Source organism: Peromyscus eremicus, chromosome 7 (assembly GCF_949786415.1).
Source record: "Peromyscus eremicus chromosome 7, PerEre_H2_v1, whole genome shotgun sequence".
Classification (NCBI taxonomy): domain Eukaryota; kingdom Metazoa; phylum Chordata; class Mammalia; order Rodentia; family Cricetidae; genus Peromyscus; species Peromyscus eremicus.
In genome coordinates, this window is record NC_081422.1 from 36413891 (window position 1) to 36440656 (window position 26766).

The 26766-nt window shown below is 48.6% G+C and overlaps 1 protein-coding gene across 1 annotated transcript in view; it reads right to left on the minus strand.

The window, feature by feature from the left end:
* Sorl1 (sortilin related receptor 1) overlaps nt 1–26766 on the minus strand; it is a 167345-nt gene that overhangs the window by 133632 nt on the left and 6947 nt on the right. The window contains exons 2-4 of the mRNA XM_059267669.1: nt 16211–16327; nt 7559–7684; nt 944–1105 (exon numbers count right to left, since the gene is read on the minus strand). Of these exons, the coding sequence (XP_059123652.1) occupies nt 944–1105; nt 7559–7684; nt 16211–16327 (405 nt within the window). The remainder of the gene's footprint in view (nt 1–943; nt 1106–7558; nt 7685–16210; nt 16328–26766) is intronic.

The window sequence follows — 26766 nt, forward strand, 5'->3', positions numbered from 1 at the left end:
CTCTCCTGGTAAACTGACCCTGCTCCTCAGCTTAGGTTACTCCCTAAGGCTTGCCAGGGTAAACAGATAGATCTCTGTTTTGGTTAAACAACCACAGAGCAGATGAATTGTTTCAAGGCCCTTTTGAGCAAAAGCATTCAAGTCTCCTCAGCCAGGACTTGTGGAAGACCTGCGGAATTCACAGGTTTATGCCCTACTAGTAGTCACAACTTGACACATTTGAGCCTTAAGACAGAAATCCTCTGCAGGCTCTCCCTCACTTCTTAGTTTCCTTCTAACTTGATTCAAAATGGGAAGTACACATCATGCACTTTATAACTCAGAAGCATGCACAAACACAAAGGAAGAGTATTCACGTTTATAACAACGTCAAAGAAATGTAAGTGCAATGTGCTTACGGTGGGGCAGGGTGAAGCTGAGTGGAAGCACTCTGGCCTAGCAGGTGCAAGGGCCTGGGTTCGATCCCAGCTTGACAAAAGTCAAACAAAATAAATATAGTAGAGGATAGAGAAGTCACACAGAAATACGCCAGGAAGTCACAGCAGAGTTCAGACTCCAGACTTCTCATGTGGCTCTCTCTAGTCAAATTTCAGGGCCTCAACTTACCCCCACAGGCTTGCAAAAAAAATGCATGAGCACCAAGAAAGGCCTAGTGTTGAAGTCATAGGACCTGCCAAGTGTTGGGTGCTAAGTGACAGCAGGGACATAGGGAGAAGGTGCCAAGAGGAGTATACTTTTCCTGAGCTGTGGTAAGTGAAATAGTAGCTACAAAGGCGAAGCCTGAGGGAAGAGGAGGAAGAGGGAGGAGGTGAGGTCATGAAAAGGACACACATCCACCCAAGCAGAGCAGAAAATTCCAAAAGAAACACACACACAGACACACACACACACACACACACACACACACACACACACTTACGTCTGTGCTCCAGAGGACTCTTACCTGCTTGTTGGGGTGAGATCTGTCAAAGCCCAAGAGGAGGTTGGAGGCCTTGCTATGGAGGAGGAGGTCAGCAGCCCGGAATGGGATGGAGAAGCCATGGATAGTGCTGCAGAAGTCAAACGTGATCCAGAGGTACTGGGCATAAGCATCTACGAAGATGTACTGCAAGAGAGAATAGGCAAGCTCAGAGCACCATCTGGCCAGAGCCACCCGGCAGGTCCCTAAACCATGTGCAAGTGCCCCTGTGTTGGGGGGCACGACATTAACAGGGTCTCATCCTCTTCCTCTACATCTCCTGGCAACCAAAAGAGGCTGAATATCTAAATATATATAAATAAATATACAGCAAACCAGGTTCAATTAAGACAGGGGTGCAGGGCTCAGTTGGAAGGTTCTTGCCTTGCACACACTAGGACCTGTCTTGAAGAAAAAAAAAAAAAAAGTAGAGCCACGCCTGAGGACCAATACCAGAGGTTGTTCTCTAGTCCTCGCGTGACACACACACAAAGAAACAAGTGAAGAGACAGGTCCGGTGAGGCCACGAAGGGAGCTTGTTTACCCAAGTCATAAGGCTGGCCAGTTTTTCTGGTGTTTTTTTTATTCCTTCCAATTGACTTGGCCATTCTTGCTCACTGGCAGGCCATTCAGTCACAGTCAGAAGGTGGCTACTGGCAGCCAGGACAGAGATATCCTGCCCTTCAGATTATCTGAACCCAGATGGGGGTACCATCACTCCATCCATCCTCGAGCAGCCACAGGTCATGCCTTTCCTGGAAAATCATTCAAATCTCTACATCTAAGATAAGCGGCCCCTCTTCGATATTGTGCCAGGTGACTCTTGAGACACAGCTGGAAGTGGCTATGAGAAGCAGGGGCCATGCCTCATTTTACTTCCTAATAGGCCACTGACTTCAAACAAGTTCCCCTGGGATGGCAGCAGCGGCCACCTCAAGATTTCTTGGGGACCAGACAAGGTAGTACAGTTTAACATGGAATACTGCAGACAGCATCAGTCATACTCGAGGAGTACCAGAGTAAGAATCCTCCCTTAGGCATAGCAGCCTAGTGTGAGGGGTAGGCATGCCCACAGCCAGCCACAGATGAAGGTTAAATGGCCAGTGACACAGGCAGAGCCCTGTGAGAACCTGTACAGTCTGAGGTATCAGAGATTACTCCATATAAGAAGTGGTCACTGAAGGGTGGGTATATTGGTTTGCTTTCTGTTGCTGTGATAAAACTCCAACCAAAACCAACTCAGGGAGGGAAGGATTTATTAGCTCATCACTGAGGAAAGTCAGGGCGGAAACTCAAGCAGGATCAGAGGCAGGAAGCATGGCGGCTGGCTTGCTCTCCATGGCATGTTCCATTTGCTTTCTTCTACAACCCAGGACCACCTGCCTAGGTGTGGCACCACCCACGGTGGGCTGGGCCCTCCCATAGCAATTTATTAATCAAGAAAATGTCCCCATAGATGTTGACTACTGGCCGGTCTGACAAAGGCGATTTCTCAGCTGAGGTTCCTCCTTCCCAGACAACTCTAGTTTGTGTCGAGTTGACAAAGACTACCCAGCACAGCAGGCATAATGTCCACAAGGAAAGAACATTCCATGCCTAGGGGAATGTAACTTTGGGCAGAAAGTAGGGGACCAGGGACCATACGGGTTTGATGACAGGCTCCGAGGCCTTAGAAAAGAACAAGCCTAGGAAGCTCAAATGAGATGAGACCTGGGGCGGGGGAGGGAGCCATACTCCCCAAAGAACAAGAGTGGCCCAGGGAACCAGGCAATGAATCAGAGCTAGAGCAACAGGGAGCCAGCACCACCCACAACCAATCCTTCACGTCCTAGAAGGCAGCTAATTCAAGGGAATCAGTCCAAGGACATTTTCCTACACGACAGATGAGCTTCCTGCTCCAAACCTTTCTCGTTGGCCTGCACAGGAGCCGCTACCCTGCACTGGTTCCCAGCCGGCTCTCGGCTCTCCCTCCTTCTCCTCCTTCTGTGTTGTTCCTCCCGTACTTCCTCCCCCAGCATCTAATGTAGATCTCACACTCTGCAGAAGCCTAATTAAATCTAAGGAAAAGGTAGTAAATGTTTTGAAAGCAAGAACTACTCTAAGCAAACCCGATGCCATAAAAACAATTACGATCCTAGCAAGAGCATCATAATTTTCGCCATGGATGTCTTCCTTAGAAACAGCCTGCCTTGCTGTTCTCAACCCATCTTGGCTCCTCGGGAAGGTGGTGCTTTCAATTAGAAAGGACTGCTCCAGAAATCTGTTTCGTGCCTTTCTACCGGATCACAGTTGTGAATCTAAAACACCATACAGCTAGCCATGACTATGATAAGGCTGAATGTTTTTGTTGGTGTGTTTGTCTGGTTGGCTTGGCTTGGTTGTATTTTAAGAACACTAAGCAGGGAGCTAGAAGTTTCTCAGGCTGTGTCTTGTTCAGGCTGTTCCTCATTCACAGTGACTCAGTGTTTTGGGCCATCCTGTCACACCCCCTTTTAATAACGAGGACACTGAAGCTCACGGCAGTTAAATGCTCCAGATGACGCAGGAGCAGAGTCATATCCAGCTGGTGCAGAGCCCAATTTTTAACAGCCCATCAATCCTCAGTGCTCTCCAAAGCAAAGGCAGCACTTCCTGATCTGAAAGCATTGCACGGTGCGATTTAACTCACGTGTGTGCCTCCTCTCCTCAGATGGTTCTCAGTCTCTCCCTGGAAATTGGTTTTCCTTCACCTTCTGCAACATCCCTCTGAGGCCTCCATGCTCCTCCCATGACAATCTCGGACCTTGATTCTGTGCAGATTCCTCATCTACACACACACACACACGCACACGCACACGCACACGCACACGCACACGCACACGCACACACGCGCGCGCACGCCTTGAAAGCTTAGTCTTATGTCCTCTACTAATGTTGTTGTATTTCTTCCACACAGCCTCGGCCCCTGCCTTTAAGAATGAACACTGCCTGCTACAGTTCGGATGTGCTTGGTCCCACAAAGGTTTACAAATTAGAAGCTTGACCCTCGGGGAGTTAAATGACGAGACTGGAGAGACGCCTCGGTCAGCAAAGGACTTGTGCAAGCGTGAGGAACTGAGTTCAGATCCTCGGCAGCCACAGAAAAAGCTAGGTGTCATGGTTCCTCCCTCTAATCTCACCATTGGGGCCTGACAGTGTTTCATTTTCCAGGCCTTTCTCTGTTCTTTCTCCTCTATATTGGAAGGTGCTACATTTCCCAAAAATGTTCCTGCTCACTGCTCCCCAACTAAGATTCTCTCGGGGCTCCCCACAGTCCTCAAAGTCAAAGTCCATCTCCTCCACCTCCAAATGGCAGTCAGGGTGGCCATGCGGAGCAGCCGTCCTGCACAGATGCCATAAGCCAGTTCCCTGGAGTCTCTCCCTACCCAGGCCTTCTTCCTGTTTGCAGGCTCCTACCAACGCTGCTCCCGCTGCTGACAGCGAACGTCCATCCTTGAACCCCATCCCTAAACCTCAGTGCTTCAGAGGGGCCTCATATAACACTTAATCCCCCTGCTCCGTTGAGAGACAGGGTTCACTCATCACCCAGCACCTCATACATGTGATAGGTCACACGTCACATACATGTAGGTAGGAAAAAAAACAGAATGACTACCTTGCTCTTCAGTCTCTCAATGCCTGGCTGTTGCGGCACCTGATGGCCAACACCAAGGACTGGCTACCAGACCTGACCTACTAGCTGCTTCCTAAAGTGAGGTCTCAGGAGCATCTCTGACTGCCTTCAGCAGCCTGTTTGTAATCACTTGACATCCCAGGGGTACTTCCAGCAAGATAAAGTAAGGGTACTAGCTAGTTTATGTCAACCTGTCACAAGCTGGAGTCGTCAGAGAGGAGGGAGCCTCAGCTGAGAAAATGTCTCCCTCCGTAAGATGTAGGCAAGCCTGTAGGGCATAATTAGTGATTGATGGGAGAGGGCCCAGCCCATGGTGGGTGGTGCTATCCCTGGGCTGGTGGTCCTGGGTTCTATAAGAAAGCAGGCTGAGCAAGCCATGGGAAGCAAGCCAGTACGCAGCGCTCCTCCACGGCCTCTGCATCGGCTCCTGCCTTCACGTTCCTGCCTTGCTTGAGTTGCTGATCTCACTGCTTTGGATGATGAGCTGTTATCTGGAGCTGTGAGTGAAATAAAGCCTTTCCTTCCCAGTAGTTTTGGTCATGGTGTTTCATCACAGCCATAGAAACCCTAACTGAGACCGTAAGGTACAGAATTATCTACACACCGGACTTTCTCCAGCTTTGACGCAGGAGCCCAGGTATGATGGATGAGTTAGAAGCAGAGAAGGCAATGCAGGGAAACAACTGTTTGCTGTTTCTCTAGGTCCCCCTCCCAGCCTGGAGAAGGACAGGATTCATCTTCACTCCTGCTAAGATTAGGATGTGAAGCCCAATGGCGCTTCAGTGGCCCAGCGTTGAGCCTGGGCCCAGCACGGCACTCTTGACAGCAAGACGCCCAGCCTTGCATGACTTTTCTCAGGAAGTGGTGAGTCTTGTAGGGCAATATTTGCCTTCCAGAGAACAAAGGTAAAAGTAAGCAGGGCCACCAGCACAATCAGTGTCATCACGTCCTTCCGGAGATGTCTGGGGAGGTGGACGGCTTCATCTGGGGGAGTAGACATGTTATGAACCTCACCTCTGACTGCCATTATGTTCTCCAAAAAGGCAGCTGCTTCATTTCCTGGGTCCATATCCTGGCCAACTCCAGAGCACGCATGGCCAGCTTACCACAGGAAACCTAAGATGTACACCATGCACCTGAGCTGTAAACACACCCTTCCATGCAATGCCTAAATCTCTTTATTGTGATCATTCAGGTATCCCTCCTTCCTTCTTGCCCCAACATGGCAGGTGCTCTACACCTTCTGTAGACCAAATGCTGCAAAGCTCAAGTCTCCAGCCTGCTCTAACCATGTTCACAGGCGCCCAAAGCAGCCTTCCTGTCTTCAACCTTTTGGTCTACGCAGCTGTACATAACCAGGAAAGGGTAGGAAGGCACAACTTGCCTACATCTGGGCCCTGAGCTGGAAGGGGAAGACTGAAAAAGGGGAGAGTCCAGGGCAGTGAAGGAGGCTTCTGGGCCAAGACTTCGGCCAGAGTCAGCTCTGAGATGGGGTGGGAATCTAGTGGTGACTATCACCATCGGGTAAGCACACCCTGGTAACACAAGCAATTCTAAACGTAGTTTGATTCTCGGGGAGCATGGAACACAGAGAACGCGCTGGAAGAAGCAGCCAGCCCCCTAGCAAGCTAGTTCCTCTTACAATCTCATAATAAAGGGGCTGCTCTGAACCTCGGGGAGCCCTCAAGACCAATCTGACTGGTCATAAGGCAGTGGTAGGAGGGGAGAAATAAAGGTCAGAGGAAGTTGAGACTGGGTCCAGTTCCTCCAATTTCTCCTTGTTTTCCCCTTGGGAAGTGTATATATAGGTCATCCGATAGGACTGATTATTTACCAGCAGGTACCAGTAGCGACTATACTAGTCTTTGGGTTGTTTTAATGGTCTGTACCAGCTGGTAAACAGCCACTGCCTGGAAACATCCAAGTGCTTTCTCCTAAAGCACTAGTGGCTATGCCCTCATGGAGGAGGGGAAGGGACATGGAGGGGAGGGACTTTGGGAAGGTAGAGAATGACAGGACACCTTCTCCACAAATCCAGCAACTAGAAAGACCATCCCATTGGTCAGGGTAACCACACGGGTTGCTTAATGTTTTTAATGCAGCCTCAGCTGGGAGACCCAAGGCAACCTGAGAAACCAACACCAAGACCTTGGGAAGACCCGGTTTGGGCCCAGTGGGTCTTTTCTGAATAAGCAGAATGCTGCAGCTTCCCTCACCTCAGGAAGCTCTTACTGCTGAGGGGGTTTTCCACCTATGAGGTTTCCACCCCTGGAAACACAGGGTCCAGTCTAACCTCCAGAGCAAAGAGCTACCAAACTGCAGGAAAGCCTATGAGGCTCTCAGGCTCCCTTCAGGCCCTGCCAGCTCCACCTGCCTGTAGCCCAGGAGTAAGGTCAACACTCTCTCCAAATGCAACTGTCTGGGGGCGCGGGTCAGAGAAGCAAGGAAGCAAGGAAGCTAACTGGGAAGACAACAGAGGCACAGCCATCCCTGCTTCCTGGAGTTTCTTTTCTAGATCCGTGCAGGTTCAGAAAAGAGGGAAAGAGGAACGCCCACGCGTGAGCACATGCACACACCAAGGCAGGAAGACGTTGGTAACGCCAACAAAATCAAAAGGTCAGCAGCCCCTCCTGGAGGCCCAGGATCAGCACCATGTACCTGAGAAATGCTCCAGCCACCAGTGAGTCAGGCAATTTATCGGCTGGCAGATTTTCCGTGGTTGAACCTGACCTTGTTTGTCCAGAAATCCTGCCTGACCAGTATTTGGTCTGGTTATGCAAAGATCCACCTTGAGAACGGCATTCTGTCCCCAACTCCCAGGTCAGACAGAGAACAGTAGCTGGCAACCCGTGTGAGCTACAGCGAGGGCAAAGGGCTCCATGGCCCAGCCCCCTTCAGTGCAGCCATCTCCCAGAATGCAGTGTCCCGCAGCCAGAGGCTCTCCTTACCCGCTTGTTGTCGGCAGGGCTGTGGTAGAACTGGGAGATCACTGCTTCACTGTTGTTTCCCACGCCAAAGTTCAGCTTCCCCGAAATCCTACTGAATGATTTTCCGTAGTCATAAGACACGTACACCTGGAACACACGAAAGGGAAAGAGGAGAAAAGGGTCAATGAGATGCTGAACAGAACGGCCTCTAACCGCACCCCCACACCCCAGCTTCCCGCTCCTGATCCTGAGAGACCATGCTTCCCCAGGAGGCCATGATATCATGAACTTCTGATTCACATCACATGACCCACCAAGGGGAAGCAGGGGACTTCTGTGACTGTCCTCAAAGTTGGGGCGGGCCGGGGAGGTAGAAAGCGCGAGAACTCTGCAGCCACCCCTGCGCCTGGAGCACAAAGTCTGCTCACTCCTAAGGTAGGAACAAGCCCCAAGAGCAGTTGGCCAGCACTGAAACATCCTCCTCCTGCTGGCTGGAGTGGTCTGGTCCAGATGCGGACAGAATGCATGCACTCTGAGAAGGAAAGGGCTGAAAATCTGTTTTCTGCATCTGTTGAAATGTCCCCCAAAAGGTAATCAGGATAATTGAATTCTTCATCCTTCCACCAGGAATATGGCATTCTGTACCCGAAGAGAGAAACCCATCAAAGGCCTCCGGTGAGATGGAAAGGGGAAGGTGCTGAGTGAGAAAATGTGCACCGAGGTTAAAACGCCAGCAGGCTGGGAGGGGGAGGCTCAGTGGTGCAGCGCTTGTCTAGTATACACTAGTCCTAGTTCAACCCCTAGCACAAGTGTATACACATACATATTTATATGCACACAATCAGTACCAGAAGTCCACTCCTACTCTAGGGTTTTGTGACTCTACAGCATGTGAGACCATAGCAGCAGCAGCAAGATCCTGGACCCTGCCAGCGGACTTGCTTCTCCACCGCCTCCTAGCTCCTGGAAGTAGAGTAACCACAGAGACACCATGTAAAAATAACTTTCATCTATATGCACAGAGATGATGCCAATCCCATCACGGGAATGAGCTTGGGTCACCTGCACATCAACCCTACCTGGAGAGCGCCATTGCAAAGTCATTTCACAAAGAAGACCATGGGGCTCATTAGATTAGGGACTTGCCAAGGTAACCGCCTAGAAAGTCATCAAGGGAAGGGCCTGAAGAGAGCACAGTGGTCGAGAGTACTTGGCTGCTCTTCCAGAGGAATGGAAGTTCAGTTCCCAGCATCCACATCAGGGAGCTCACAATCAACCCCTCGTAACTCCAGCACCCTCTTCTGGCCTCCACGAGTACCTGCACATGCATGCGCGTACACATAAATAAATAGTAAAATAAATCTAAACAAAAAATACGAAAAGAAACCTGGGGAGAAGGACCCTGACCCAGGCTGCCTGCCTTCAAGTTAGCAATCTCAAAACTACTATTATCTCACGTCATGAGATGGACACTGTAGGGTATTTTCAACCTAGACTTTACTACCTGATAGATATGGAGTATCAATATAATCAAAGGATGAAAAACAAACCTGATAGGTGAGTATCACACTGTTATTTTTTTTCCAATTATTTATGGGAAAGATAATTGAGGAAAGTATGGAAGAAAAACAGCAGGTAATTTCCAAGGAGAGACTGGCTGGACTCAACCCAGAGTTGAATCCATCTCGAGTTGCCCTCTCCACCCATTTGGTTCAACTGCAAATAAGCCTTGAGGGTTTAACAGGAGCCAAGTCGAGCACTGGGCACCAGAAACTGACAAAAGACATGGTCATCAGACAAGGATGGGCCTGTAAATGTGTGAATGCTTGCTTGTTAATGAGGCCATGAACAAAATGTAAAGAACAGGAGACTGTACACAGGGAACAGAGAGTGAGGGGCCACTACCATTTAAAACATGTCAAGGCTAAGGGAGGCAGGGTGTCTCTGCCTCTAACTAGGTCATCTCAGAAAAAAACTATTCACAGGAAGGTGCTGCCACAGAGGCGGTTGTGACCAGCTAGCAGGCTGATAGTTATCCTGAGTGGGTAAAAGACCAAGTAGAACCTCTTGCATTCTGTTTGCCAAGAATAGACACGGGTTTCCCAGGAAAGTTCAGGAGTCGTACAGTGCAAACTAATGGCTTCTTAAAAAGGAACCTAAGCAAGGTCCCTTCCAACTCCCAAATCCTGTGATGTGATAATCCACTGTGAGAGGCACAAATGGGGCCCCACGTTTACATCAAAGTGGGGTTTTTCGGTATGTAATATTACCTCCTACACACTGGTCCTCTTCCTCCTTATAAATCTGGTAAGGAAATCTCAGCTTCAGGGTACCTAGAGCATGCCAGTTAGTCAACAAAGACATCTGTAATGAATAAATAGGATTATAAACCAAAGAGCGAGTAAGTGAATGAGCCGAATCAAGGAACAAAGAGAGCGAACTGAATTCATTGGTGAGCCATGGAGAAGACAGTTCTCAGTAGCTACACTGGATTGGTTCCAGAGTCCCCATGGATACTAAAATCCAGGGACACTCAAGTCTCTGAGAAAAAAATAGCATAGAACCTACATGCATTCTCCCATATGCTCTAAACTATCTCTAAACTGCTTGTAATAATTAAGACAGCATGTCTTATAATGCATACTTGTTTGTACTGCATTGTTTTAACAATGACAATGGAGGGAAAAAAATGTCTGTTCATGTTCAGAATGGATACAACCTTCTGCCCTCACATTTTCAGTTCGCAGTTGGTAGGATCATGGATGTAGGGCTTGCAGACACAGAGGATCTGCTGTTAACTGTTTCCTTTTGCGGTAATAAAAGCTAAGCTTCACAGCAGGAAATGACTAGTCCAGGGTCACATTGGTAGTAAGTGCTCAGGCCTTGCCAGTCTCTTGAGATTCCAAGCCTGCTTGTCTTTTCACTCTGCAAGTCGTGAAAACCTCACGGAGACGGTCCACTTCTCCATGAGTTCTAGCCAGCAGGGAGAAAAGTCCTAGGCAGGCAGAATACACAGACTTCCTGAGAGTCTCAGCCGCAGGGCAGCCACGGCGCAGGTGGCAATAAAACCTCTTCCTCATGACACCTGCACACAAGCCCGACTGTCTCATGGGTCCTAGACTTAATAGAGGTTAAGAGGGAGTTGACAAGGACCCATCCTATGCCTGAAGCCTATCACGGATCTCACGGATCGCTCATCGACCTGCCTTGCCTTGTCCAGGTTGAACAGTTCCAACAAGCTATTTTTATCCCGTCCTTGCAGTTTCCTACTTCTCTTTGGCAGGCACAGACTACGCTCAGGGCTGGAGCACAGTTATCCCTCCACACTGACGGCACACCAAAAGCCTCTGAGGGTTCAGCTAATTCTAAGGAGGGTTGTTGGCTTTGCAGTCTCTGTACTGCACCCCAATTACAAATTCTATTTGGGGCTGACTGTTGCTCTCAGCAGCACGCTGCTGCTGACTCACTGCCCACTGTCATCCCCAGGTAAACTGGAGCAGACACTCTGAGCGCCATGTCTGCTGCCTGCACAGTTTGTTTTCTTCCAGACATCCGTTTCTCCACTAATTAGTCCTCTCTGACCTCAATACGACACTATTCCTTAAAGAACAACAATAAAAAAAAAAAAATCTAACGTGGGAGGGTTACTAAACTGCCCCAGGGTCCCAATTAGATCATTTCCTTACCCATAAGGATGGTCCTTTGAAGTGAAGTTCCATGTAATTCAAAATTATATAATAATGATGGAGGGTAGGAGGAGAAAACACGGAAATGTCAGAAGGCATGCCCTCCCCTGGCACTGTCTCAAGCCTTTTATAGTATTCCTATAATCTTAGCCGGCTTAACAAATGCCCAAGCAAGACACTGGCCAAACGCAGTTTCTGAAGTGAAGTCTAACCCTGGCCTGGTAGCTCACACTATAATCCCAGGGCTAGGGAGGCGGAGGCAAGAAGAAGGAAAATGTTCAAGACTAACCTGGGCTGCATAGAAAGTCCCAGGCCAGCCTGGACCACAGTGTGAGAGCATGCCCCAAAAGAAAAAAAAAAAAAAAAGCAAAAGAAATGAAAAAATAAAAAATAAATTTTAAAAATTAAAAAAAGAATCTGGGGTGGTACCCGAGGCTCTGACTTTCTAAGCAGCTCCCAGAAAACACTCGTGTGGATGACCTACATGCCATACTTTGGGCACCATTGTCCTTGGCTTTCTGTTGCCGTGAGAAAAACACTGACCAAAAGCAACTTAGGGAGGAAAAATCAGGGTTAGGGTTTCAAAGCAGGAACTCCAGGCAGGAACCTGGAGGCAGAGACCGAAGCAGAGGCCATGGAGGAGTGCTGCTTCCTGGCTGGCCCCCCGTGGTTCCCTCAGCCTGCCTTTCATACAACCTAGGACCACCAGCCCAGGCGTGGTACCACCTACAGTGTTCTGGGCCCTCCCACATCAATTATTAACCAAGAAAATGCACCCACAGATGAACCTTCAGGCCAGTCTGACGGGAGCATTTTCTCAATTGAGGTTCCCTCTTTGCAAATGACTCTAGCTTATGTCAAGTTCCCGAAAAATCTAACCAGCACAGATAGCAAAGTTTGGGAATAGGGGAGGTGTTTGCTTTGCAGTACTGAGAATCAAACCCAGGACCTTGTACGCCCAGGCAACTGTTTTATTAACCACTACACTACACCTAACTGAGCTGCACACTGTACCCCAATCAGAGAATTGAATCAGTTGGGATCAATAATCATGAACTAGAACCTCTAAAGCTGTGAGTCAAAATCATTTTTTCGGCCGGGCGGTGGTGGCGCACGCCTTTAATCCCAGCACTCGGGAGGCAGAGCCAGGCGGATCTCTGTGAGTTCGAGGCCAGCCTGGGCTACCAAGTGAGTTCCAGGAAAGGCGCAAAAAGCTACACAGAGAAACCCTGTCTCGAAAAACCAAAAAAAAAAAAAAAAATCATTTTTTCTCCTTACAAGCTAATTGCCACAAGTATTTTGTTATAGTAACCAAAAAAAAATGACTAAGATAATATAAATTATTTAGCTCAAAGTCAGATTATTTATAAAAGGGCAGAGCCAGGGTTCCAACCCAAGCATTGGGATGTCAGAGGCTCTCTGTGCTATTATCAAGGACAGGAGTTCTGCCACCTCATTGGTCCAGAAGAAAACCAATCACAATATCACACTAGTCTAGGGACAAGAAGAATGAGTCTTATTACTCATGGCATCTTGGTTGATTCTGATCCTCTGGTGGACATTGTCCCTAGGTAGCATTTTTGGTTAATTATGTTGCACCTGAATACATCATTATTCCTGCTGGTAGTTGATTGACTGTCTGGGGCTTTTAGGGGCGGGGGTAACTTTGAGACCAGAACTCACTCTGTAGCCTCCATTAGGCTTGAACTCACAATCTCCCTGCCTCAGCCTCTTGAGTGCTAGTATCACAAGCCTGTGTCGCCGTACTAGGTGGCCCATGAGTACTTTCTAAAAGGCATCATCAGAAAGCAGAAATAAAGATCCGGGACGAGTCAAGATAAACCACATCCTCTGGTGCGGTTCATCAACTCACTGCAGGAATAGATGGCCTTTGCAGGGGATGATCTTCAGCTGCTGATTACTGATGACAGGTGGTTTGGTTTGGTTTGGCTTAAGAGCAAGCCATCTGGGATCTCAGTGTCCAGGCCCAGCCTTGTTTACATATAAAAGACTCATGACCTCAGCCATTCTCTGCCCTTCACACAGTCCCTTACCTGTATGCAAGCTCTTTCCCTTCAGACGGGGGCTTTCTGAACCGCGCTTCCACTCCTCTTTAAGGAACATTTGGATTGTTCCCTCACCAGCGACACTGACTCTGCCTCTGAGTCACAGTTTATTTTTGCACTAACTTTTCACATCCGAACATCTCAGTTTCGGCTGCCAATTCTTTAATGCGGTTTGTACACGGATGGAAGAAAATTCTGCCATCTCTATTTATTAACTCTGGACATGAAGTTTCCTTTCCATTTAGTCTTCTCTCATACATATGTCATTCCAGAATAATGACTTCAAATGGCCAACAAGCTCTTCAAAACACATAGTCCATCATTTCTACAAAGTGAGAGCTGAGTTGGATAGGCCAGTAATACTTGGGTGGTCAACGCTCCTGGTTCACACAAGACTGAGGAGGTCTGAGATGTGACCTTTCAGTGCTTAACCCAGAAAAATGGGTCCTTCTGGTAATTCTAAGTCATGATTGGGCCTACATTTTCATTACATGTCCCCACTCCATCACTGGCATGTTAAGTGACCTGTTGTGAATTCATTTGTGTCCCTAATCCCTTTTACATGTCCTTCAAAAATACAAAACATTGCTTAAATATGTTTACCTATTTTGCAATGACAAATATTTCCTGGAAAATGGATTATTTTTATGCATAAATATCCTAGAGATTTCTCAACATAGAATAGCACAGAGCTGGCTTCTGTGTCTAAAAGGGACTCCTAGTAACGAGTACTAGACTAAACATGTACACGGGTAACTGCAGAGCATCCCAAGGCCAGCAGGCATTCATACACAGCCACCCATGTGTGACCACAGCTATTGCTTGCAAACCTTGAATATATTTATTTATAAATCAGCCTAAGTTGTTGCCCCAAACAAGTCCAGCCTTGTTCAAAAGCAAAACACCGAGACTAGCCATTATCTGCATTATCTCATGCTCCATGGCTCAGAATGCTCCCTAGGCAGAGCTCTGCAGCTGATGGCCAGTCTTTCTTCAAGCCTCCCTGACTATGGTTGCCCTAATCAACTTCTCTAGAAAACATCCCAAAACTCCCTCTGAATACACCCAACCCAGGCAGTACATACATAGACAGGGGGACCAAATATACATCCATGAATCATAAGTGTACCTTTAAAAACCGTGTATAGGGATCTTCTGACCAGAATGCAGGGGAAGGGGGGAGCAGAATACAGCATGTTCTAGCCACAGCCTCACCCTTATGAAGAAGATAGACACCCACTCCAAGGCTGTTGCTTTACCCACAAAGAGATACCTGGACCGCAGACTTTGAAGCCAAGGACCAGCTCTCACCCTAGTCTTAGATTTTTATTTGGCCTACATGGTATTTGTAAGAACTATACGTTAGCTGCTAACTGGTAAGACTTAGCAACTTTACACAAAGAGACCTCTGGGCTGAGGGGTAAAGCCTCAATGGTAGAGAGGTTGCCTAGGATGTGCCAAGCCCAGGGTTCCATCCCCAGCATCACAGCATAAAACGAAAGACTTATGACCTTCTGCTGAAGTCAGGAGATCTGGCTGTACTGGACCAGTATCCTGCATGGCCTCCAAGAACACAGACCTGTTCACCACAGCCCTGAGAAGTATTTCTGCTGCTTCCTAGTGCCTCTCTACCACTGACCAAGCATCAGTCAGGGACAGATGGTCTTCCTTGAGCCTTTGTCTCTTTCAAAGGTGCAGAAATGGCCTACTGCCCAAGGCCACAGACTCAAGAAAAATGGAAAGACATTCTTTTCCTTATAAAGAACTTGGAAGTGCTCAACATAATAGTGCATGCCTTTAATATCAAGGCTCGGGAGGCAGGGGCAGGCGGAGCTCTGTGGGATTAAGGTGGATCTCTGTAGGTTCAAAGCCAGCCTGGTCTACAGGGGAAGCTCCAGACTAGCCAGAGCTACATTGTGAGAACCCGTCTCAAAAACAAACAAACAAACAAACAAACAAACAAACAAACCGTGGGGGTGGCTTCCCTCTCATCCTGGATCTGGGGTTCTTTCAGTTCTTCAAAGCATCTAACCAAAACAACATCAGCAGCAGAAACAGTGGAAATTAAGAGTATAAGAGAGTTTGTGTCAGCTGGCCATGGTAGCTCATGCTCATAATCCTAGCACTGAAGGGACTGGGGCTTCAAGACTGCTATGAGTTCAAGGCCAGCCAAGAGACAGCTACAGAAACTATGGAATGTGCTGGAGAGTAGGACCCTGTAACAACAACAACAGCAACAACACATACACACACACAAAAAAAAAAACAACCAGATACATAGATACATAGATACAGAGACATAGGAGATAGATAGATAGATAGATAGATAGATAGATAGATAGATAGATAGAAAGAGAGAGAGAGAGAGGAAGAGAGAGAGAGAGATAGGATGATAAAGAGAAGATAGATGATACAAGATAGATGATTAATAGATACACAGATATATAGAAGACATATAGGTAGAGCATAAATATACATACTGATAAAGGGATAATATATGATAAGTAAAGGAGAAAGAGACTGAATCTGTCAACAGCTCATCAACCTTGTTGGCAAATGAAAGAGACAGACCAGTTTAACTGGATCTGGACCAACTCCAAGTTGCTCTGCCCTGGAGTGCTCTTTGGCGCTTTGTGGAGCTATCAGTGCAGACTACCTGTGAGTTTTGGAACTATCAATGCAGACCACCTGTGAGGTCACAACAGCCATCCCACCCTGTACACATGTGTTTGGACGGCTCCACCCTGTGTTGTATGCAAGGGTCACATGCAGTATTTTCCTTATCTTTTCACTGCCATAGAGCTCAGACCATCCATTCTCTAATTACCCGCTTTTTTTTTTTTCTCTGACATGACAACCTGGAGGATCAGAAGAGTATGTCAATGGCACCCAGGAGGGCCCAGCACCACAGAGATACTTACATCACTGCTCTTGGGCCTTGCCAGCGCCAGGCTGTCTCGGGCTAATGCCACGATCACGTTGCTCTTCTCCCCAGCCCAATGCACCACCATCTGATTGTGGGAATCATTCAGACTGACCTAAAAGAGAGCAAAAGGAAATCAAGACCCATGGTGAGGGACAGCCACACACATTCCAAACCAAGACTCCTCGCCCACCTCCGTCACTCAGAGGCTGAGATATGGAGTGTGGAGTCAGGCCAGCCTCCTCTCACTGCTCTACAAACTCGCCCATTAGCACCTTCCCCAAGAAGAAACACCAACCCTCCCCACATCCAGTTACACTGTGGATATACCTCCCTGAGATATGACTGCACAAGCAACTCCTTCGCTTTGTTTCATCCCTGGTGACATCATTCCCTATGTGTGATGTGCACTTGTGAGACTGTAAACCAAACCCTGAAACTTCCCGTTCATTCAAAAAAAAATTCACCATAGGCTGGGAATAGTGGGATGAAAAGGGGATAGTTAATGGGGGACAGGGAATGGATGGAAGGAATAGCTTTTTTCATATTTACATTTAGTGTGTGTGTGTGTGTGTGTGTGTGCGTGCGCGTATGTTCTCAAGAGTGTATGCAACAGAGCATGTGTGGAGGTCAGAGAACAGACAGCTGTCTGGAGTCAGGCCTCTCCCCTCACCATGTGGATTCCGGGAATTGAACTTAGGTTGTGTGTCTTGGCCACAAGTACCTTTACCCACTGAACCACCTCACCAATCAGAAGGAACAACTTCTAATGTTCTATAGCACAGTAGAATAACAATGGTTGACAACGACAGTTTGTTGTATTCAAAACAGAGAAGATTTTAAATACTCTAGGGTGATAATGGACCGCCCAGTTCCCTGACCATTACCGGGATGTGCGCTATCTGACCAGGACACTCGCACACACTGAAGCATCATCAGACTGCGCTTCGGGAACATGGACCAGTATGTCAAAATTATTTTAAAATTATTTTAAAAATATGTTTTTAAACCCACAGGCCAAAAGGCCACATACTTTTTGAACTTCTTTCTAAACAAGTGTGTCGGGGAGGGGGCACCGTGACTGAACTTCAGGTAAGAATGAAAGATGAGAGGACGGCTTCCTTCCGCAATTTCTCTACTTTTGGTTGCCCTTTGGGGTCTTTTGAGACAGGTCTCATTCAGGAGCCTCAGTGCTGAGGCAGCTGTGTCACCTGACCTTCAAGTTTATTTTTTAAGTGTCTCACATAAGGAAACGCTTTTCGGTTCTAAAGGAAGTAGCCCTTAGATCACTGCAGCAGTCACCCCCAGCCTTTCAGTTTCACAAACGAGCAAAATAAAACCAGAATAAATAGGCCAGCCGAGGTCTGAGTGGCCATTTCTATGTTGTCTGGTGAGGACATAGATAAGCCACCTTGCTGTCTCAGTCAGGACAGGAGTCGATGGTGTCTTCAGGAAGCAGACAGAGTAGCTGGTCAAGCTGTGACCTGGTGGCTTATTTGACCAGCTACTCTCTCTGTCTGCTTCCTGAAGACACACACCATCGACTCCTGTCCTGACTGAGACAGCAGGGCATACCCTGCGACCAACTCCAGGCAGAGGCTCTGAAAGACATCCTAAGGACCACTCCAGCCCCAGACCACACAGGCCTGTTTTCTTTCCCTATCCACGGGTGGCAACTCAGATCCCAATGTCCTACAGGCAAACAGAGTAACATGATAGGAAGAGCCTGGGTTCCTGATAGGCAGACCTAAAACGCTGATAAGGAACACTCACTTAGAACTTCTCAGAAGTGAGAGGAGATTGACACGAAGCTTTCCGGTTTGTTTGTTAAAGCTGAGGAAGGATATAAACTCCTGAGTAAGGAGCCGTTCTTTCAGGTCACTTTTGCCTCACAGAAAAACTAGCTGTGTGGCTTTGGTGTTCCCTTTTCCTTCTCTGCCTGTGGCTGGAGCACTCTGAACGCCTGTTACTCAGCTTCGTTCACCATGCAGGGACGGGCACCAGCTCCAAGACTGACTTTTCAGAACACTGGAGCGCTACAAGTTACTCGACCTGTGGGCACACCAACAAGCTCCAGGTGCCTCACTGAGAAGCAGGATGAGGCCTCCCCAAACCCGAGGCTGTCCCACCCTGCCTGCTGAGTAGTGTCTGGAATAAGCCTGGTCGGCTAGCCATCTGAAGATCACCCTAGAACCCATCTCAGGCCCGGCTCAAGGGACTGAGCACCTGCCTCTGAGCCTGAAGGGCTCACCCTATCTGGCCAACACCAACTCTTAGACTAATAAAGAGTTCCAAGTTGAGCGAACCCACCCCCCTCCACAGCCCCTCCCTCTTCCTTTCCCTTCCTGCTCCACCCTGATGTGCCCCACCCACTCCTTGGGGGTGCTCTCGGATGTCACAAGGGAGAAGAGAAACACCTGGGCCTCAAAGTTGGCAGCCAGCTCCACAGAAGAGCTAATCGGTAACGACCCTGCTTTGGGTTTTAAGCACCTGCGTCTAATTTGATCCAAGAACCAACCGTTTAAAAAAAAAAAAAAAAAAAAAGAATTTGAAGTGAGACCACTTCAAATAAAAAGGACCCTTGATATTTTTTTAGAAAAATATGTCATTCCAAAACTCCACTTCTCACTCCCAGAAGATAAGTCCAGGCAAGCATCAACAGAAACGTGCAAATCAAAAACGAGAAATAAATTATTTAACTCAAAAAGCTGCTAAGGGACTCTCCCCAGCAGCTCAAACCTTCGTCTAACTTCCTCTTCCGTTTCTCCCTTCCAAGCTAGGCTTCCAAGAAGAAACTGGAAATACTAATGGATCGGGGGTGGTGTGGACCCCACCAGCACAGGCACCTCAGGCGCTCAGGCTGAAATCTTCTCCCCTACAAAGCCACCTGCACCCTAGGAACCAGAGGGGAACAAAGAGAGAACTATGTGAAAGGCACTAGGGAAGGGGGTTAGGAACTCGGGAGCATCACCTGAAGTTCACATGGGGTCTGAGATGAAAAGACCCTCCCGTATTCAACCCGGCCATCCTCAAAGCCAACCCTCTGGCAGGTTAATGATCAGAGGACACTTTGAACAGGCTACAAAGTGGGACGGGATCAGAGTGGAGAAGAGGTCTGACAACACTCGCTGAGGTCTTTGTAGCAGAGGGCGTAGGTTTTGTTAACTGATCCTAAGGGATGGGGGATAAAATGGACACAAAAGGGAGGCATCAAAATATTCCAAGGTGTTCTTATAAAGAAAGCCTCTGGAGGGCAAGCCTGGTGGTACACTTCTTTCTTTTTTTTTTTTTTTTTTTTTTTTTCCCCTTTTCTATCTGATGTCCCCTTTATGTCTGAGAGCAGACTGGAAAAGGGCAGCCCAGCGGAGGGAAGGAGAAAGCTCTCTGGCAAGCAATGGCTTGTCCAAGGGTCACCAGGCACTCACACAAACAGTTCCGCTCCTTGCCTTGGCAGAGACGGCACGGCACGCATATCCCGTCATGAGAATAACTCCCTGGTGAGTCACCACTAATCTTCAAGGCAGCCCAGGTGCCCATCCCCCCAAAGCCTAGGACCAGAATCAGTAGCAGGAATCAATGCACCCCAAGGACGAGGAAGCCAGGAGAGCGAGGTAAGCAAGCCATAAATTTTATTAAGGTCAAGACACGCAGACGTCTATTTTCCTCCTCTCCATGCCAGCCCCACAGGGAAAAGCAGGAAGCAGTCCCCAAAGGACTATCTTGCCATCCTCCATGGACTGTGACCAAGAATCCAACAGCCCCCAACATCAAGAACCCACAGATTGCCATGGCCGGATCCCCTTAGTGGCGGTTTCTCTCTGGGTCTTTTGCCCTCCTCTATAACCAGCTCTCCCTAACAGCAGCCCTCTAGGGCAGCTGCAGGCCAGCAGGCAGATTGGTTCCACCAGTCTCTCCCACTTAGTTCCACACACTGATCTGAGAGACATTGGCCTGCCAGGGGGTGGGAGGAGGTGGGAGTGTGACCTTTCCAGGAACATAACCTTGATATGTAGTCAGTCATAACCATAACCCCAGGGTGTGAACAACCTTCCGTCTCTTGTCTCTGGCTCACAGGCCATAGCTGGAGCCTGATAAATGAGACACAATTAATTAGGGCCATAAAGGCAGCGGGGAGGGGCCCCCCCAAATGCCTCTGCTCAGAAGGCAGGGGCGAAAAATTGCATGCCACAGGGATCTCTGAACAAAAACCACATCTTAAATGACAAACTAAATCAGGTAGGCCTGTCAGACCTCTGTTAGGCTCACAGGCAAAGAGTTAAGAGAGCTCCAGAACCCACCCAGTCCAAGATGAGAGTCCTGGAAGTCACCCATCCAGAATCAGACCTCCAGAGGTCACTCTCTGTAGGATCAAACCCCAAAGGTCACCTGGTCCTTGATAAAAACACCAGAGGCCACCTGGCCCAGGATCAGGACCCCAGAACTCACCTGGTTGAAAAATAGAGACCTAAAGATCCACTGGCCCAAGATCAGAAGCACCTGCCCCATCCCATAAATACTTATTCAGAAGCCCTTGGGAGGTAACCCATGAATGAGCATTTGGAAAACCTCCTAAGAGTTTCATATAGCTCATTTAGGAGATGATGAATCTGGTCTATTCTCTTTCTTCCAGATAGTGAGAGGCCATGAAAACACTGCTTTCAGAGGGTTGAGGAGAGATCTACACAGTCTTTGATGGGGACGTGGCGGGAGAGCTGTCTTTGGGGATTTGGCATAGTTGTTAATGAAGACTTCGTGTGACGCTAACTCGAGGCTTTAATAAAGATGAATCTTAAAAACAATGCCAGACACAAAGGTCACATACTGCATGACTCAAGTCAGATCAAATATCCTAGGCAGGTAAAGTCCCAAAGACAGAAAGCAGATGGGTGGCTGCCAGGAGGCCGAGGAAGACGAAAGAAGGGAGTAACTGATTTTCTTTGGGACTTACTGCGAAGGTTATGGACCTGAGCAGAGGCAGTGGATACACAATGCATGGAATGTACCAAAGGCCACTACATTGTCAGTGGTTGTTCTGTAAATTCCACCTCACTTTTGAAAGCATTTCTGTGACCTGTGTAGAACACTCCAGTCTCAAGTGCAGATCCAAGACCTGGGAGCTCCTACTCCTAAGCAGTACTTACTTCCTTTCAGCTCGCCGTGAACCCTCGTGCTACCAAAATATGCAGCTAGAATGAGGCATCAAGGAGGCAGGCTAGAGTCTGGGTCTCGGGCCAGAGCAATACTTCAAAGCCGCGCAAGAGCATCGGCAGAGTCACAGTACCATCATGCACCTTGCTGTCCCCAGCTGGCACAACCGTCACAGGCTCAGGACTGTCGTCTACAGCAGCCTCCCAGCACTCGTCACCACCCACACCTTGACGGAGCTCAAAGTCTTTACCAAACATCACCACTCCTCTGGCTGTCCCTTGGTCCCCCAGCATGCCCTAGTGATCCACAGAGGTATGCAATGGCATGCTTCGTATTATTCACTTACTATTCAGAGTAGGGGGAGAATCTGCTGCTTCCACTTCTCAGGCTCGGAGTTGTTATAAAGAGAAGGGAGGAAGCAAAGGACCTGTTACATGAAGGGAGTGATGCATGTCCCCATGAAGCACACACTGAGGCTGTTAGCTGCCAGGCACCCTGTGGGCTCTTTAATCATGTCTTACCTGAGAGCATACCAAGGGCTTCTGGGAGAAATTGGGGTTGTAGGTCTGAAGAGAGGATGAGGAATTCCCAGGAAAACCACTAAATTCTGTATGGTCTTTGATGCTTACTCGGGAGGGTGGGGGCCCCTTCATGGAATGGCCCCACACCTCTCTCTACTCATTTCTGCTGCCATGATCACCTCCTTCACACTGGCCAAACACAAAGCTCAAGATGTCCTAGACACCCCAGCTTGACATCCTCATGCCTCCTACACAGCTTCTTTCTAGAACGCATTGCGAGGTGTTACAAGCAAGGCACCCTGGTTCGGTTCTCTGCCTCGCTGACCGTGAAATACAGAGAAGCATTTTTAAAAATTCAACAGTGACGTATAAAACAAATACCTTATCCTTCAACTCTGAGGATAGAGTCAGCAGCTAAAATTTCCCCCACCAAGTACCTGATACCAGGGGTGGGGGGGGTGGGCGGGGGCTTGGAAACCAAAGATGGACAGCCCATGTCCAATAACAATCTTTTCCAACCAGATGACCTAAATGTGAGGTATGCAAATCAGGTCCCAGTGTCCCCTTTCCAGACCAGGTTCCCACTATATTTAGAAAGCTCATTACCCTCCCTGGACTCCCTACCTCAGGAGAACTGAAATCCAGTTTATGAGTGCTCCCCGAAGACAGCCCGGTCATGGGTTCAGCACACTCACTTGACCTTGGAGCTGCCTCAAGATGCAGCCTGTACTAGGAGAACTTGCTAACCACTCAGCTGACAAATTCATGCCGCCCGTTTTGCAGATGAGGAAACAAATAATGACCTTGAACTGAAATCTGGCATTTCATAACCATCCTCACTAGAGCCATGAGGTTGCCATAGATGGATGGGACAGAGCGATGGAGGGAGGGAGGAAGGGAAGGCGGGAAGAAAGGATAGCTTTTCTTCCTCCCTTGCAGCATCAGCCCTACCTGTCACTCACTGCCAAATGCCACACCCTCCAGGCAAGCCCTGTCACCTGACAATGGCATGTCTTGTTCCAGGAGGGCTCCAGAGTAAAAGGAGCCTGGGAAAAATCTGTCCCTTTCTTTAATAGTGGGTAAGGAAAAAAAAAATGGAAACATCAAAGCCAGAAGGAAGCTCAGAGAACATCTAACAACTGCTGACAGTAGAGGCTCTGCTCTGAGAGACTTACAGGGACATTCCATGCTGCCTTTGGACGTGACAGGATCCCCAGTGCCAGGCATACAAACACAGCAAGCGTCCCCAGCATTATACAGCAGAAGCTAATGCTCTCCTGCCCTCTGTAAGGCTTTCCCTATAAAATCCAAAGCCGTTCATTCACTCTTTTAGAGACAAGAGTCTAGCGGTGTAACCCAGGCTGCCCTGGAACCTACCATGAAGCTCAGGCTGACCTTGAACCCTCAATCCTGCTGCTTCCACTTCCCCTAAAGGCACTTCTACTGCTCTGGTGGGGGGTGGAGGGGGGACTTCCACAGAGCCCACTTTCCCCAACTCTCCTGTTTGACTCTGCAGCTTTGCTATAAACAGCTGCTTGCTTTGTTCATTCAATAAATGTTTATTGAGCATTTACTGTAAACCAGATGCTACGCTAGGTGGGAGGAAAGCGTCGGACCTGTTGGTCTTGCCTCGCTTCTCTTAAATTAGTCGAGGAAAGAAGCACCATGTAACAAATTTAATGGGTGCTTAAACCTCAGTTGTCACACGGGCCCTGACTTCATGTGGAGAGGAGAATGGCACCTCCTGGAAGAACTAATAAAACAGAGACGGCACAGGAGCAATTAGGGATGGAGGGCTCGGACAGGAGAGAGACACGGAGACCTAGGGAAGAATAAGAGCCAGGGATTGAAGAGCCCCAAAATCCACCGTGTCTGAAAAATTAAAACAGCAGGGTAGCCAGAAAAGCCTAGGAGAAGGGAGGCTTATATATGAGAATTATGGGTTCTAGGGGAAGGAGGCAGAAGGATTTCACAGAAAGAAAGGAAAAAAGGGAGACAGTGAGGGAGGGAGGGAGGGAGAGAGAGATGGAGGGAAGGAGGGGGAAAAAGGGAGGAAGCAAGCTGTGGATCTCTACCCAAGAAGACCCCCCTATGTACGAGAGGCAACGGTGTCCCATAAATTCAAACCAAGTCAGAGGCTTGCTGTGGGTCTTGCCGCCACAATTTGCTGGCTGTCTAACCTGGGGGAAGCAGCTTCTCTTTCTGAGCTACAAGATACTCATCCAGGAATGGAGATGAATAGTAACGCTCCCCAAGTCCACAGGACTGTTGCAAGAAACAAGATAGAAACCATGGATGTGTTTCATAAACTTCAACATCCGTAAACCTCACTTACTTTCAGGTCCAAATGACTTGCTGCCCAAACCAGCCATTCTTCACAAGCATGGCTCCACGTAAACACTTAACATCGGCATCACCAGGGTTGGAAGAGAAACCCAAGAGCAAGACATGACACATGTCAAGTAGGAAGACCACACACTTCACTGACCCTTGAAATGATGGCCAATGACACTTTCAGGCAGCCTCCTCCATGCTTGACAACGGCGCTCAGAAAGCTGGGGGAAGCCCAAAGTCTAGGTCCCAAGATGTTACCACTAAGATGACACTACTCCCTAACACTGTCCTCACCCCAAAGGCACAGCATGGAAACCTTTCATCCCAGGGCAGAAGACAAACCCTAAGGCCTCCCCAACAGCTGCTTTTCCACACTGGAAAGGAACTGCAGACAAGATGATTCATCCACAAGGCACATGCATCTCAACCCCGAAAGCCAAGGAAGGCCAAGTTCTCAGTAACAGGAGCTGGCCTGGGCACGAACAAAGACTCGGCCTGGTGACAGGACCTAGCAGCAACTCTCTCCTGCTTGCCTGACTCTCTAACGCTGTTCTAATAGCCTGGTCACCCCTCCCCAACTTTGCCCAGCCACACTTAATGCTTCTCAAGCTTGGTCACCTCCACCCTAGCACACCTTGCCAACTTCAGCAAACCCCATGCACAGTTAACTGCAAGATATATGTTTATAACTACTTCCAGGAAACTAAACATACACCGATGAGGTAAATTTTAGGTATGGTGTCACGTTACTCAATTAATTGGGCACAGGTTTCCAATATTCAACTTCCTTTAAACAGCCTTGGGCTCCAGATAGTTTGCCCAGCTCTGCTCTGTCCCCACTCCCTAGATTCAAGGTTCCCTTCTTCCTCTGAAATCCTAGGACCTGGACCCAGCAGGTCAGCTTTGACCTTCCCAGTTCTCGGGATTGTGAAGCCTGAGCTGCCATGAACATCTCAGTGAACAGACAAGGTTCTATGGGGTCTGGGCCCCAACAGCATCCAGAGTCAGAGACTTGGCGCCAGTTTCTTTCCTCAGTGGCTTTTGTTCAAAGGCTCCTGAGAGAGTGTGTGCATTATCAGGGCACTGTTCCTCAGCTTACAAATGAAAGACACCAGTACCCTTAGCATCCTATCGCCCTCATTGGCCCTTAGCCATTTACTCCACATAAAAACTTACTCTAGCCACCCACCTTCCCCGGGCCACCCTTCAATCAGCAGTCTGAGGAGAAAGCTCTCCACACCAGGTAAGTCTTCTTTGAAAATAAAGCCCTAGTAGTAGTCATCTTCGGGTTGTTTTGTTGTTGTTCGTTTTGTTTGTTTTTTAAACGGAGAGGTAACACAGTACATTGGTCTCTACATGGCACAAAATGCATTTGATATCTGTACATCTTTTTATTGCCCTTGTCTGCCACTCAGATTTGGGATATAATCACATCAGCCTGCCTTTCTGAGAATTCGTAGCTGTGTTTTTAATCTAATTCAGGGGCCTGGAGATAAATCATCCTGAAGGGTCCCGATTTTCCAAGCCAAGAGCCTGCAGCGGCAGCAACAGCAACGGCATGCTAAGTTAAAGGGCCAGCGAGGAAGGAGGGCTGGCTTTAGATGCACTGATGAAGACCACACGCCTCTATTGTTTGTCTTTGTGCCAGCCTGAAGGGCGGAAGGGATGAAAGACAGACCCGGATCCATTGAGGTAAGTCAACAAGAGTACAGGAAGCAGAGGGTGGGGCGAAGAGACAGCCTGACTGTTAAGGCACTGTTTACATTTCACTGCTACGTAGGACCCATCAGATCTGCACACCTCTGCACAGCCTGGACAGCCCCGGGCTCTTTGCATAAGCACAGCACATGAGAAGGTATACAAGTTTGGGGAGTCCTTCTGGAGGGCCAGCCTTCCAAGGGCCTGATAGAAGGAGGCAGCTGTGCAGAGGCAAACCCCCAAAATGAACACAGTGCCCACTTGTCCTCCACAGTGCCCCACGCAGCCCTCCCTAGCCACTGCAACTCCAAGACCAAGGGTTCCCTCAAAGGCCTCCTTTCTTGTTTTCGCTTCCCCTATTTATAATACGCCTCTCCCCGGTGAAGCTGAAGCTGGGATATCTAGGCCTCCTTCCACTCAGTGGAGGTGTGCTGGCAGGAAGGACAGCCACAGCCAGGATCTACATGTGGCTTTTAAGCTTTCAATTCATTAGGATTAGGTGACAAGACATTCAGTTCTTCAGTCACACCAGCCACCATGCAAGTGTTCAGTGGCCACACACGCCTCGCAGACATACTGCACACACAGATGTGGATCCGCACTGCAGAATCGCCTCTCCAGCCATGTTCCACTGGAAGATCGGTTACAAGGCCAGAACACTGGATCAGACAGCTCTCTGCTGACAGCACTGTCCGGGCAGGGAGTCACCACTGTATTTCACAGCTGCTCAGGGCTGCGGGCACAGCTCACAGAGAAGCGTGTGCTTGGCGTGCACAAGGCACTGGGTTCAATCCTCAGCACCGTGCACACACACACACACACACACACACACACACACACGCACGCACGCACG